The sequence below is a fragment of the Sesamum indicum genome, linkage group LG9, assembly GCF_000512975.1.
Source record: "Sesamum indicum cultivar Zhongzhi No. 13 linkage group LG9, S_indicum_v1.0, whole genome shotgun sequence".
Taxonomy (NCBI): domain Eukaryota; kingdom Viridiplantae; phylum Streptophyta; class Magnoliopsida; order Lamiales; family Pedaliaceae; genus Sesamum; species Sesamum indicum.
In genome coordinates, this window is record NC_026153.1 from 3,621,001 (window position 1) to 3,637,293 (window position 16,293).

Genomic DNA, 16,293 nt, shown 5'->3' on the forward strand with positions numbered 1-16,293 from the left:
CGTGCAAAACATCTAAATTTTGAAAGTTACAAAAATTCCACGAAATTTGATCCAAACGTAGGTTTAGACCCATGCATTTGTGTGGTAAATTTGTTAAGTGTAATAATACCTACAAGTTAGTATTAAAGGGAAACAAACTTTCTTTTATAAAACCGTGCAAAACAACAAAATTTTGAAACTTTTCTCAAAGTTCCACGAAACTTGACCGAAACGTAGGTCTAGACCCATGCATTTGTGTGGTAAATTTGCTAAGCGTAATAATAATGCAAGTTAGTATGATAGGAAACAAACTTTCTTTAATAAAATCGTGGAAAACAACAAAATTTTGAATATTTTCTTAAAGTTCCACGAAACATGACCCAAACGTAGGTCTAGACCCATGCAATTGGGTGGTAAATTTTCTAAGCGTAATAACATTTGCAAGTTAGTATGAAAGGAAAACAAACTTTCTTACGGGTATCCTGTGCTGTATATGATATGATGATGGCCGGCGAAACCATTGACTGATGTATACCAATTAGAGTAAGTGGGGCCCTTAGCTAATAAACGATAATGTTGAATACTGTGTCATAGCTTGATTTATATTTGTGAATAGGTATTACTGCTTATATTTGTTGTTGCTATTGATAATGACTGTTAGTCGATGTGACTGCATGTACGTGAAATTGTTGCCTGTATGTATATATAAACTGATCAGCTATACTTATTGAGTAGGCAGCTCATTCCTTGCCACGTACTTTTCAGGAGATAGGTCACACTGACTAGCCACATTGGATTTTGAGCGGTGCCGTCGTCTTTATTAGGTGGGTCAGCCGTGACTTCTGAAGCCAAAGTTTTTGATTGTTGGGTTGTAAATATTCTGGTCTTTTATCGGGATTTATGTTTAAAGTTGTGGTATGATTTTCTTGAGGTTATGAACACGAGAACATGTAGTGAGGGTAAATATGAATTTTTGGTGGTATCTAATACCTTTTGTGATATATAATATTATATTGATAAATTAGAATTTATTTTACTGGTTGAAAGAGAATTACTTATAGAATGAGTTCTGATTAAAGAAGGGATGAAATAGTAATAATTAGATGTAGCGAGTAGGGGGTGCTACATGTACAGTTTGTAATCAGTTTTTTTGCGGTTTTCATAAGCTTCTAATTAGTCAAAAAATAATGAAGGAAGAGAAGATATGAGGAAGTGGATGCTGGCTCGACTATGCCTCTTAGCTTCTTTTTCTTGCAATAACAAATATGTACTGGTACAAAACCAAACAGGCAACTGATGCTCATACAGAGCCAAACCTCTTCTGGTGCATTAGAAATCAAGCCACGGCCACCAAAACTGGTTAATGCCTTCTCAAAACTTCTGCTGGCGATTGGATGTACGGGTTCGAAGGTTTGATATTGTGGGCAGCCTCTTTGAGGTCTCGGGGCGGCAAAGAACCAGGAGAAACATTGTGGGTAACTTGTGGAATTGCACCCTTGGGAACTGTTGGGATAGGAGAGGATGAAAGCTTTGTGCCGTTGGACTGCATATTAGTGGCTGTAGCTATCTTGATGGGGTAAACTTCAGTAACCTCTTCACTGCCTTCATCTAAGTAAACGACATCCTGCATTGTGAGCTGGTGGTACTCAACAATCTCTCTTAGGAAACGATTCTCCCGTGCATAGACTGAATTCTCTTGCGCGAGTCGAGCTTTCTCAGCCAAAAGGGTCTCAAGCTGAAGCCTTACCTGATAAAAGAACGTAACCATAAGACTTGTTAAGAAGTGTATTCATCTGTAAGTCCAAACCAGACCTGTAGCCCCACCACAGCTATTCTCTAGAGAAAGATGCAAAATAAGCACAAGAAGAAAAAAGATGAAGCGGAGAAGAGAAGAACAGTTGGTAATTACTTTACTTTAAAGCCAAAACAATGGAGGACTAGAACTTTCAAAAATAGTGATATCATTGTCATAGGCAGGAAAATTTCAGATTTTTGTTTTTCTACTCCTTAGAGGTTCAGGAGTTAGGATGGGACAAGATTTACTCCTTTCTTCATTTTCCAGGAAGGATTGAGATTCTTACCAAATCATCATCTTCGAGGTTGTTTCCTTTCTCACGGCTCTCCCTAAGGACTCTATTTTCTTCTTCCAGCTGACCACAGCGTTCCTTTGCAAAAGCCAGGTCAGCCTTGACTGTCTTCAGTTCTCGTAGAAGAAGTTTTGCTTTTGCAGCCATTGCCATTGCAACCTGAGATTTAGAGCAGATGCCTCATCATTCACAAATAGACCACCAATCTGATGTCAAAGAGTCAAAAAAATGCAGCTATATCTAGAGCATTTTTTAAATAGTTGTGATGCTCAGCATCTTCTATATTGGTTGTGGTGCCATCAAAACAGAGAGTGGTTACCCTTCACAAATATACAAGAAGTTTCATCCCTGTATATGCAGCGACACCAGCTTATCTCTGGTTTATAGTTTCATAAAAGACCAACAGAAGTAGAAGAACGCGATAGACGAAAAAGGCCACTTAAATGAAAAAGGACACAAGGACAAGAATCCATCATTATAGTCTAGACAATCTACCTGTATAATATAACCAACAAACTACATGATCAACAATACTCTGAACATACAATCCAGAGTACCACTAAAGTCAAAGAGGCACTTGATATTAATGGGTTGCATTAAGATTTTGGCCCCACTGATAGCCAGGTACTTAGTATGGGGAAATGGCAACGTTCAGTTAAAGTTCCTGCACTGAGCTCTTGCCAACTACACTCGTTTTGACTCCAAATATTTCTTGCACCCCTGTCCAACTAGTTATAACTATTTATAGAAGGTCTAATTAATTATGAAGTATAACCAACTTAAAAACATCCATCAATAATTTTTTGCTCCCCTTCTTTGAATCCCTAAAGTTGAGTACAACTTGTTCCCTGGAAATACTTAACATTAACAAGGTTGCCATGATTCTAGACTTGAATATTAATTTTGCTCGTGTAACAGAAATGGATGGCTAACACCATACTACTTCTTAGAATACGTCAGAGTTAACATCCATTATAGGCACAAAAGTTGTATTGAATACAACCTTTTCATGTTAACTAAAGACAGCAAAAAAAGCCAAAGAGAAAGTTATCTGGTGGAGAATAATTATATGCTAACACCGGTGCAACACAGTGGCCACCTTACGTCGCGAGATGCTTTCAGTTGCATTTCCAAATCAGTGTGTAACTGAGACTGAGGCTGCATACGTGTCTGGAACATATGTTGTTTCCGCAAGCTACCAAGATTTGAAGCCTGGTCCTGTGCTACAGTGCTGCCACCCTTTTTCCTTATTTGAATCTTGCGAGTTTCTTGAATTATGTCTGCAGTCCGGTTCTCCACTGCCGTGATACCTCCCTGCAAATGAGACGTGCGTGCAATGTTTTTGGATGAATAGAAATACCGCAATTTTAGAGATGAATAAAGAAAAGTTCCTATACAGCAGACAAGGGTGAAAACCCTAACAGATACTTGCAAATTGTTTTTTTATTTTTAAAGAAAAAGTTCTTCCTCACTAAAATTGTTATCCCTGCTTGAGGGAGGAGCATAATTATTTATTGATAAGCTTGAGTATGATTTCCTTTCAGGACTGGGACCAAACAGGAAAAAACCACACCTCCTATATGTCTGAAACTACATGACACTACAAACCTTTGCAGTAATATCATGCAAGATGCTTTGTTCCATTTAAATCCAATCAAGTCTTCCCTTGTTAACTGTCAACTTCTGATTAAATGGAATGACACGCCCCCTCAAGCTGACTCACCCTCTCTCCACAACTTTCAAAAGAAAGTTAGAGAACACATGAGAATTATTGAAAATGCTCCAAGAAATAAGTAATCAAAAGGTAGCTTATCCACGCTATTCCTGCTATTCTTTAAAACTTTCATCCATGAAACTACTTGTGTAAGAACGCTGGAATATACTCTCTTTCATGTTCAATCAGATTTTTGCAGTTCTCCAATAGCTAGAGTGACACTCATAAATTGAAATTCAACATCAGATCTTGATGGGTGCTAGAAGTGACGGTTGCCCCCTGGAACTAAATGCATGCTAAGCAGCTGACACAGACAGCCCTTTATATCGTCACTCTTTCACCTACAAGTAGTGTTTTATAGTAGCTTTAATATTCAGACTCCTTTTCATGAGCATTCAAGTTCATAGGACTCAGGGGCAGCTGATAATGCTATCTCGTCAAAATTGTGAATAACAAACCTACTCCTCATTTGCTATCAGGATCAGCTATCATGAAGATCTCCACCAAGAAACATAACTAGATCTAAAAGGATCAAAAGAGTGACGGTCATGTATAATATCCCACCACCTTCCTAAGAACACCACACAGACGCCTACCTCAAGAGCATTACCAATGGTTCCGCCAATGTGTTGAAGGGATGATGCAATAGCACCTAATCCTTTTTGTAATGAAGAGCTCTGAGTCTTTAGATAGCTTTCTGAAGAGCTGTATGTGCTATGGTCCTGCAATTAACAGGAGACCCAACAGGTATTTTGGTTACCATGATGTTTCATACGAAGATAAAGGATCATAGCAATCTAGAGAATTAATGGCATCAAAGTAAAAGATAATACAGCCAAATTAGGAATACAATTTAGAGAGTTAACAGAACAGAAGTAGCTGATTGACTGCCTGTTCGAAAAAGTAAAAGTGGATTTTTCTCAAGATCTGGAATAAAAGGTTATTGGAGAAAGTTCATAAAATAGAGACTAATTCCAATGAAACAGGATGCATCACTACTTCTCACCCTGGCCGAAATGCTGCAAGCATTTTTCATTCAATAACTTCTCTCACCTGGACCTTTTTGGCCCTCTCAGATGTCTGGGTCGTTGTCCATTCTGGCACTTCATGTGGTTGAGCTCCATTATCATCATCAAGAATTGCTTTAGCTTTTCGAGCCAGCGCCCCCCAGAATCCTTGCTTAGATTCATTCATGTGTTCCTTTGGTGTATCCTCATAGAGGGATGACTCCTATATTTCACAAAAGATTGTATTAAAAACTCACAGCTAGGAAGGATGACCTAGTAGACCAGCACACCCCATGTACCTCAGAAACAGCATCATCACATGTGTACCGAACGCTTCAATGAGAAATGTTTCAATAAAAAGTCAACACACGCATATGTAAAATCAAATACATATAATGGCTCCTAAATTGTTACATGTGAGATACTCCTCTAATTCTGACATCAGAAAAATACTCAAGCACACAAGTATAGAGAGAATTCATATAAAACACCAAGCAAAGCTCATGTGAATATGGATGAGTGAAAAAACAGGGTAGTAGATCAAAATCCAGCCACTAATATCAAACCAGGCATAAGAGGTTATACATTGCTCCATAGTTGTATCGGGAGAACTCATTACTTGTGTTCACGGCATCAGCTAACAAGATTTTTTTGCACTTCAAAGGTGATAGGATCCATTTAGATAAATCAACTAGTACAATTTTCCACATCATGTTGGTACAGACAAACAGATTCATGCACTTCTAAATGCAACAAGTATAAATAAGAAAGCAAGTCCAGAACATTAAACTGCCTAGGATTTCAAGGTTTCAAGAAGCGAGTCTAGTGTCCTTCCTGGAGGTTGACTAAGAATAGGCGCACACAGCAGAAAATGCTTAGGAATAGCACTTCGAAATGTCCCTCTTGAACACCTGATATCTATAATTCTGTTTAAGGACCATCTAGCTTGAGTTCTCAAAATGCTATTTGATACACAATGTCTTAATTATTTGAAGAGTGAATCAAGAAAGTAATCATACACCTAAATTCATAAAATTTGAATTTAAGACTATTCTGTTCTCATGATCAAGACGCAGCAGAGTTATCTAGCACCAGATTCTTCATTAAGCATCAGTCACTACGTTCACCAAGTACATCTCAATATGCCACAATTGATTTCAAAATTTTCAACATCCTGTACAGGTAGAGATGCTGCCCTTAGACCCAAAAAATGCTGTGCAGCAATGTTGAAACCAAAATGTATCCATATAATCGTGGAAACACCTGCCAATGATTTATGCGTGCCGTGCATTTCTATACGCATCACATAATTGCAGTCAAGGGCCGTCCACCTGCCACATGTCAGCAGTAGTGCAATTGAAATATTTTGGTAACTGGTAAATGGCTACCAGAAGACATTTGGTTATGTCATCGTTATATTGCCAACTTTTGGCATCATAAAAGTCTTGATGTAAAGAACCAAAGGAACAATGTGGCAAACTGAGCTTGAATTCAAGAAAATAGTAGGCTAGTAGGCTTTTAAACAAATTTTAAAAATCCGTATACATATACGAAGAGAATATTGATCTCATATCTGAAAGGGGTTGAGAGCAAGTTATTTCGGAAGGGACTATTTGCAGTAGGTGTTCCAGAAAGTGTCCAATCAAGTAAAACAGTTTTATGCATGATGGGAACTAGGAAGATTGAAAACATTGGTAGAATTTAATGTTTTACCAGCACACTATGTGGATTCTTGGTTAAAAATTATGTTTTACCAACATAATTTTCAGGAAACAACTACTGGGCCACCAACATCCATTCGCAGACCGTACCTAGCATATCTTGATTACTTCACGAAATTCAGATCCTCCAGCTACCCATGACCCAGAAATCAATATTACATCACAACCAGAACTTCAATGAAAACTATTTCATTCCTCTAAAACATGCTTTCTTGTCTCAAAATCAAGCAAATGCATGACCTCTCAGTTTCACCACCCAGTTAGAACCAACCCAAACATTTTAGAGAATGCAACTGTAACAAGCCACAATTCCACTTAAAGTTCAAGTTCCAAATTTCACAAACCTATCACAGATCACAAAACCATTACAAAATAGAAGCACAATGGGTGGGTTAATACACAAAAAGGAACATCAAAAGAGAGCCACACAATTGACCTATACCAAAACCCAGCACAAAACAAAACTCAATACCGCTAGCCAAATAGGTCGGAACTAAATACGGCAGCGAAACAACAGTTAACTTAAACCACTTCACACTAACTCCACAAGACAATACAAACAGTAACCTAGAAATTACACCTTAGCAGAGGAAAGAGCGGAATCACGTGGCGAAGAGAGCGCTGACTGTTCATAGGCGGTAGACAGTGAGGAGTCCCTGTACTCTGCCGAAGCTCTGATGGCTTTGGCGGCCAGAGAGGAGGCGGAAGAAGTCGTAATGGCGTCCGGCAAAGCGGCAGTGTCATAATTATTGGAGTAGGGAGCGCCAGTCCTCCCCTGTTGCTGCCGCCTCCTGTAAGCCATTAATGGAAGTGAATTCTCAGTCGGTTGAGCTCTCTCTTTCTGTTTCTTCTACTGTCAACGGATTTTCATTTTCGCTCCCCCATCTCACTTCTCCTTTATAATCATTATTTATTTTGGTAAATTATAATTCTTTTTTATTATTTAAAAAATTATATTAATATTTCTTTAGATAAATGTCCGAAATTATTCATTTTGTTTTTATGCATTTCTAAAAACAAAAAATTGAAAATATATATATAAATAAAGGAACGGGGTCGGATGAAAATTTTGAAATATTTTAAACAAAAACATTTATTTAGTCTACAAGAACATTTTATTTAATTTACTATAAAAAAAATTAAAATCTAATAGAGACTGTTAAATTAAACTAGTCATTGAATGATTATTAAAATTAAATATAATAATAAATTTTCAAACCTCGAGAATAGCAATTATACTAAATTTTGTTGTAGTTGATTGTAATTTACTCAATTTAATTTGATCAACTTATTTATTATTGCTCATATAAGCCCAAACACTAGACTTTATCTCACTACTTTAAAAAAAAAAAAAGAAGAGATTTTTCATACAATAATAGCTATGATTATTGTATTTTATGTTAATGTTTTAGCCTCATTTTTAAAATTAATGATTAATAATCATAGAACAAATATAGTTAATTATTGAATTTTTTTATATGTTTGATTATGGGTGGGCATATTTTCATAGCTCAATGTTACGGCGTAACATATATTAGCTGTTGGAGCATATTTTATGTATATGGGTAGTCTAAATAATAGAATATCAATCTTTTGGAAATATTATGTCTAAACTCCCCAAAATTGTATGAAATATCACATTCCCCATTTATAAGGGTATATTCGTTCATAAAAAGTTTGTCAAAATATTACCTAAGAATCAAACGGGGAAATTGAAATTTCATAATTCAGACGATGACATTAATATTTTTCGAACAAAAAAAGATTAACAGAGGACAATGTAAGACATGTAACAGTTTAAAAATACTGCAATGTGAGTCCTGAGAGTTGAGGATGGTTTGCGTAATTTGGCTATTTTTCGAGGAGCGTCAGCATAATTTCCTTTAATATTATGGAAATATATACATAGCAATTGGGTAAATTTTACTTTTGGTCCTCAAGTATCCCATTTATTCGGATTTGATCCCTCATATTTTTTTCTCATCAAATTTAATCCCTTAAATTTAGAAATTCTATCCACTTTGATCCTTCCATTAAAAATTCATTAATATTAATGAATTTGTTTGAAAAAATACATGAATGTGTTGCTATAGAATCAAACCAACATTCACCTTAACAAATTAATGGCCTCACCTTACATGTTAAATTGAAGGCATGAATTTGACTCATTCCAACTCCGCAAGACCAAAGTTGATGAAATCTTTAAATTTGAGGGACTAAATTTAATAAAGAGGAAAAAGATGCACCAAATTTGGATAAATCACATACTTTAGGGACCAAAATTAATAGTTACCGTATAGCAATTTAATGATAAATTTGGGTATAATTAGCAATTATAGGACTTACATTATCAATTTAATATTAATGATAAAATTCAGTATCGAATCGAACGGGCTAATGGGCTCAAATTGGATTCGAACCCAAACATCCAAACCCTTTAAGCTATTTGGGCTCTAAACTATGAGGCCCAGTTTGGCCCGATGATTTTATAGTTGATTATAAAATAATTGAATTCAGAAATAGTGATTACATCTACAGCATTTTAATTCATAATTAATTAGACAAATACATATTGTAATTACATTCAAAATATTAACCTTATTATCAAATTTAGTGGAATAAATAAATAATTATTTAGTGAACATAATGGATATTTTTATCTATATATTTTTATGTCAAGTTATATATTTTTTTTAAAATAATGCATGTACAACCCCAAACTATATTCAAAAAGTACACCTAAGCAACCCAAGATCCATACATACATATCACTACAAAAAAAAAAGTATTTTTTTATCATAAATAAACTTATAAAATTATAGTAAATTAATATTATTGATCACAATCAACTAAAATTAATACAAAAATTAAGTATTACCCATATTTAAATATCTGCTATGGTTTTAGATAAGATAAAAACATTTGGGGAAAATTATATTTTTTGTCTCGTAACTTTAGGTCATTAGCACTTTTGGTCTTGTAACATATTTTATTTATACATTTAATTCTTTCTTTGACAAACTAGTCCTAAAAATCTTACATTCGATCTTCTTGATAAATTTAGTCCTATATTGACAATTTTAGTCCTAATGACTCATAATTACAAGACCAAAATTGAGATCCATTACAGTTTGAAGGGGACCAAAATTATTAACATATGACTAAATTTATTAAAAAAGAACCAAATGTGAAATGTTCATGACTAAATTTGTCAAAAAAGACCAAATGTAATTTTGCCAAACATTTGTCACAGTAAAGTTTAATTATGATTACGGATAATTGCACTGCCCTCTCCTAAGGTTTGAAAATTTTCATTTAGTACCTTGACTCTTGTTTTCGTTTAATAAAATGATCATCCGTTAGTAAAAATATATTGGTATTAGCAAAAATAAATAAATAAATAAATATCCATATTTGTACCCCTAATTGACTTATTACTATTGCAAGTCAATGTTTTTCTTTTTTCTTTTTTATCAAACTACCTTTATATATCTTTATATATACAAATGCATGCGAGGGGTATATCTTTACCTTTATAAGAGTAATTTAGCCAAAAAAATATTTATTTGACTGCAATAATTCAATAATAAATCAATCGATGGTAAATATGGATTTTATATTCAATTTTTTTTACTAATACCAATAAATTTCGTGTATTTTAATTAGTGAAGAGATCTATTTATTAGACAAAAATAAATATAAGATATTAAGTATAATTTTCTAAATTACAAAAAATATTTGTATAATTACACCAAACTCCAGACATTATAGTTATCCCTCTTCTCTAAGGCCTTGAGCCTCAATATGGGGCTGTTTACACAAATTTAAATTAACTGATTTTCAGATTATAACTTAAATTAAAGTACATAAATAAGGTGTTTGGAATTACAATGCTAATTATGCTTATGCTTCTCTTAAATTAAACTAAAAGCTAAAAGCTATAATCTAGTGAGAATATTCTTATTGCAATTTAAGGCATTTTTTAAAGGATAAAATGTATTTTTAATCTTATAACTTAAGTTATTTGGCATTTTTATTCTTAAACTTTTTAAAGTAGTATTTTGGTCATACGTTATTTCAATTTTCGCAATTTTAATTTTTTATTAGCTGGAGTTCGCCTCCACCAACGATAAGGGTGAACTCCTTTGAAAAGATGACTAAATTCACGAAAACAAAAAAAAATAATTAAAAATAATATAATTGTTCAAAGCATGAGCGGCATTTTTGTTCAACCAAGGGAGTAACTGTTGGATTTGTTAGTTTAAAAAATAAATATCACATGACGAATAATTTAGGGGGACAAAGTGTATTTTACCATATATTTATATATATGTCCACTTGTTGTAAACCAAACACTTTTGAAAAAACATAATCTATACAAAATCACATGATAGATAGATTAACAAGCCTACAAAGTACAAATTCCAGAAATCCTGCAACATTACAATAAAATAATAAAGAGGTATCCACCCCACCACACACAAATACATGGAATAATAATAATAATTAGTACAAGAAAACCAAGAACCAAAACTGTACTTAGATTCTCGATCCACACAATGAACTCCACTTTTTTGTTTTTTGTTTCTTGAAAACTTGGAGAATTGGTGTGCTTTCCTACACAAGCACACGTACACTCATCGCCCCCATGTAAATAATTATGTGTAGAAATTAAAGTTAGAAAAGCATCAAACACCAAACGAGGTGAAGTTACCCTCTCATTTCTCCAATATCCGCTTTCACTAATTAATTAATTAGATTTTTTTAAAAAAAATATATATATACTCTTTATATATATATAATAGAGAGTTTTTCATAGTTTTAGTTAATAGTGAGAATTATTTTGCAACAATTGTCATTAATAAAAATTAGTGGTGAAATTAACAATTGTGTATTACAAAACTTTTTGTTAAAATTATATAAAATATGAAAATTATAAATTTAAAATAAAAATCTGAATAATGAAATATACATATATATATATATATAATATGCACCTAATTAATCATCATGCGAATGTGGGAAGTGCGTTAATTAATTATTATTATTAATTAATTAATGTAAAGGTTGGTCACCACTTTAATTAACTAGCCCATATGCAATGCATTAAAGCTTAATAATGTGGACAACAAGCAGCCATAGATAATTAACTATTAATTATTAAGCTTCAAGTTCCAACAATTGTAGGCTGCACAATAGACCAGTTGAGGAAATAGGCAGTAGGTTAATTAGTGCCACTACAAATGAAAAATAATTAATACTAATTAATTACTTATATTAAATTATAATGTAGATCATCCTCGTTATTTTGATTTATATATAATAAATGAGCAAGCAGCATAATCTTGCTTAGTTATTATTGTTGGGGTAGTTGTTCATTAAAATAGATTCATATATCCCTAGGAAAGCAAGAAATGGCAAAATACAACAAAAATTGGCCATTGTGTTTGGATTTGTAGTTTGAATGTTTTTGTTTTGTGTTTTAGAGATAGAGAGAGAAAAATATAGATAAATAAGTGTGTGTTGAAAATAAATGATATGTTTGGATTTGTGTTTTGAGGTAATTAAAATATTTTAAAATAAGTGGTGGTAGGTTTGATGTTGGGATTTGAGAGACAAAAATCACGGTTCATTGTCAAATCATATCTTTTTTTATATAAATATGTATGTTTAATGTTGTATTTTTTGGAGATAAAAATTACTATTTATTGCCAAAACATGTCTCTTTTATATTATATATATATATAGAAAGTTGAAAAATAAAAAAACACAAAAATAAATATTAAGTGTATTTTATTTTGTTTTGAAAAAAGTAAAAATATAAAACCAAACAAAGCCGGTGTCTTTTTAGTCAGGTCGAGTCTCATAAGATCAGTCTGACCCAATGACCCATTTTAATTATCAATTGTCGATCATGAAAATCTTTATGACTAGATGTTGACCCGTATATATCAATTGTCGATCATGAAAATCTTTATGACTAGATGTTGACCCGTATATATCAATTGTCGATCATGGAAGGTTGCAACTATAATTTTAATTTTTTTTTGAAGAAAATGTAATTTCGTATTTTAAAAAATGTAATTACTCTTTCAATTTATGTTATGTTATTGTAACCTAGACTCCCAAACTCCTATCCAACTTAAACATCGAAGGATTTTAGATTGATGGAATCCACTCTAATAAGAGCAAACGTAAATTTGTTTTCAAACCAATCCAATCTTTTCAAACCGATCGAGGCATTTTGAAACGTGTACAAGTGATCTTGACCCAAATAAATTATAATTCTTAAGTTTCCGGAACATAGGTGTTGAAGAACTATACAAGAAGTGGATGTGGAACTAACAATGAAATTCCTTTTATTTTAATCAAGTTTGATCGAATTAATCCATCATAATCGAGGTACTAATTAATGTCATATCTATCTCCACTCAGGACTTTATTTTAAGTACCTAGGTTGATGATCCTGGAAAGAAGTCATCTTCTTGTTTTCAGATTGCATATATATATGGACAAAAGGAACAAGAATTAAGACCGCTAGTTAACATAGCTAAAAAAACAACATTACTTGCCGGAAATCCGACAGGTACACATGCAAGAGTGACAAGGATAACATTAATATTGACGAATAGGCAGAGAAAACCATGTCAAATCCAAGTCCAGAATTCTGGGATTTACAAGTGTAGATGAATCTTAAACAAGATAAGTAATGTTCGAAGATGGATGAAGGATCGTATTGATTGGGGTGATTATAGCTGGCACTCTTGGCAATGAGCCAGCTTTCTTCACATAAGTAACTACGTACGACCAATGGAAACAATAGAGCTAGCTAGAGGCAATGGACCAAAAATTTCCAATCACCATAAAATAGAACCTGATCTTGAACTCCGGCTCTCTGGAATTCCTCCAACTGCCGGTAATCAGGCAGACGGCTTTCCTAGTACGACTCCAAACAACGGTTGTGGTGGACCAATAGAGACCATCCGTCTTCCATGAAATATTGCAATTTGGACCGACAAGTTATTATTAGTCGTTGGTTTTGAAGACGGATTGTTGCATCAATGTACAAGGGTCATAGAGAGGGGTTTACCGTTGCCGCTCTTGCACCAAACGTGTTTAATTAATCTCATGTACAAAATTGAAATTCCCAGCCAATGGTTAAACCTATGAAGACCAGAATTCAAAATTCAATTGTGAAATAGAGAATTAAATGAGACATGATAAGAAGGATTGTCATAAATTAGTTTAAGGGAGCTCCCTTCAGTCCAAGCAAAGACAAGAATAGGGTGAAATTTAGCTCCCGCATCATTCACACATTCACAGTAGTATCGAGTCCTATATCTCTACTACCGCGTTTGGGCGGATGAGGCGGCAGCAAATTCAAACCCTTTCACCTATCCATGAGTGGACGGAAGGAAGCTCTCTCGAACTATTATAAACAATTAATACAAATAGTTGAGCATGAAAACTCAACAAAACTTGAAAAATACAGGGAATTAATCTATACATTAACAAGAATTGCTAATGCACTATCATAGGAGGCTAATCAATGTCTTTCTTAGCCAAACAATGCTCCAAAATTTAAGGAGGAAAATCTTTAAATAACCACTAAAAAACCCAAAAAAGGAAAGATTAATTTTAAAAGGTTTAAAGATTATAATATGCATTAAGTTTTTAGATTACTGCATTATGTGAAATTAGTTACCTTTATAGCATATACTAACAAAATCTGACAATTTTTCCTCAAAATACCTACAATTATTTCAAATTTCCCATTTTTTTTCCTAACTAAAAAAGGAAATAGACCTCAACCCCTTAAAAGATTTTCCCAAACTTCACATCAAATCATATAAAGATTAAAACCTCAAGGTGGAAAAATCCCAAACAATATCTACATATGCTTGCATGAACCCTAACCCTAAAAGAGCTACCTACAATTGAAGCAGAACCCATTATGGGTTGGATCCGAAATAACCCAATCACAGGCCTAACATATTAAAAACCACAATATTCATCACGCTACACCTAAAAACTCACCACAGCTGCCCATTATTGCGTTTAAAGGAGATGCAATGAAGAATGTTATAATGCAGAAACAGTGTATATATATATATACCTGACATGATCAAGCAAGACAAGTACAGAAATAAAATATTCAACTTACTGATTTTCTTGAATTGAAGAACTAGAGAGAGAGAGAGAGAGAGAGTCATGGGAAACTACAGTAGTATATATATATATATATATATGTAATACATATATATAGGTGGAGTGGAGATTGAGAGAAAGCAAAAATGGCGGGTCGCTGTCTTCATGAGAGTCAGAGAAAGCGACGGGAAGATCTCTGCAAAATCTGGAATGATGCAAACGACAGCTTCTTCATTAAGACGTTTCTTTCGAGTTTCAAAAGGTCATACTGATCAGAAAGCTATATATGCTTACACGCATGTTGTATATATACATATGCACAAAAGGTCTGCGATACCTCCTCAGTCCTCCCCACGTAGGGTGGGGGTGGTGAGTGGACAGAGAAAGTCCTGGGTATGTATGTATAGATGCAGTGAGGAGAACTGGAACTGGTATACTGCTACTGTGTGCAGTAAAAGGAAAAGAATATGTGGTGGGGTTTTCTTTGACCATTACTTCTTTAAATCTTTTATTCTAATTGTTACTGTCTCTCTCTCTATATATATATATGTATACACATGTATGTTTCTTTCTCTCTCTATATCGTCAGAGATTGTGGGCAATCACTGTCTGCTTTTTACAACCAGTCCTCTGGAGAGAAGTGAACGATGCAGCCATACATACTTTTTAAATAGAAATGTTACCTTTTTCCTTAGATATTTGGTCGGAGTATGATATGTTAAAATATGAAATAATTAGAAGTAAATTTTTTGTGATTCAAAATATTATATTATTGATTTTGAGATTTACTTATATTTAATAAATAAATTTATTCTTCAATTAAAATTTATCGAATTTGATAATATTAACAAAAAATAAATAAAAATCGATATTTATCTTAAATTAATTTATTGTAAATTAAATAATTTTTTTAATCAAATTATCGTTATGCATGTTCATGCATTTATGCATATATAATTTATAAGTTATATATACTAATTATTCATGACAATCATAAATCACTAAATTATGAATACATAGAAATTTAATAATTAAAACTGAATCAAATTATTAGATAATTAAAATAAACAAAGTAATAATTTGATACCCGACAAATAGTTAAAAAGAAGAAGAAGAAGAACATAATTAGGGCAAGAGATGTCACCAAATTTTAAATTAGTAATTATCAAATCAATCACGTAAGCCATCTAAATTTAATTATAATTGACAAAATTAGGTTCAACTAATTAATTAGGGTTTGTCAAGGAAATTTTCTTACTTCAAAAAGGACACGAGCTGAAATCATGGACTAAAAAACTTTAATTTCAAAGCCTTGGAAAAGCTCTCTTCAAATCAATGATGTCATATTCACTCATATTACATGGTACCTTTACTATGACTATGAGTCACTTAATTGCAATTTTAGTCTTATAATAATATAGGATGTTTTGTTAAAATAGTTCAATAATTTATATAGGATTAATTACATAATTTAGACCCTATTTAAAAAGGAAAATTACACTTTCCTTCAAAAATATTTTAAAATTATACTTAGACTTCATCCAGAAAATCTCTATTTATATCTTGTCTTCTTTCATTATAATTTGGACGTAAATTGCTGAATAAGCAAAAAAAAAAAAAAAAAAAAAAAATTTAAA

At 33.0% G+C, this 16,293-nt stretch overlaps 1 protein-coding gene and 1 long non-coding RNA gene across 2 annotated transcripts; both read right to left on the reverse strand.

Moving 5' to 3' along the window:
- On the reverse strand, positions 1,237-7,392 carry LOC105170476. Its single transcript, XM_011091243.2, has 6 exons — positions 7,089-7,392; positions 4,834-5,010; positions 4,377-4,502; positions 3,171-3,380; positions 2,061-2,225; positions 1,237-1,726 (listed from the first exon to the last, which is right to left on the reverse strand). Exons 1-6 carry the CDS (start codon positions 7,308-7,310, stop codon positions 1,340-1,342), a joined length of 1,287 nt encoding a protein of 428 aa, XP_011089545.1. The 5' UTR covers positions 7,311-7,392; the 3' UTR covers positions 1,237-1,339.
- On the reverse strand, positions 13,056-15,068 carry LOC110012608. The gene is made up of 2 exons (XR_002287830.1): positions 14,673-15,068; positions 13,056-13,672 (listed from the first exon to the last, which is right to left on the reverse strand). It is a non-coding gene; the product is annotated as an uncharacterized LOC110012608 (long non-coding RNA).

What these genes read in the sequence shown, in the direction of transcription:
- LOC105170476 (XM_011091243.2), bottom strand. Translation starts at nt 7,310, where the DNA reads ATGGCTTACAGGAGGCGGCAGCAACAGGGGAGGACTGGCGCTCCCTAC. An exon ending in CCATTGGTAATGCTCTTGAG is followed by an intron (nt 3,381 to 4,376) that starts GTAGGCGTCTGT and finishes TCTCATTTGCAG; the next exon opens with GGAGGTATCACGGCAGTGGA. An exon ending in AACTGAAAGCATCTCGCGAC is followed by an intron (nt 2,226 to 3,170) that starts GTAAGGTGGCCA and finishes TCTAAATCTCAG; the next exon opens with GTTGCAATGGCAATGGCTGC.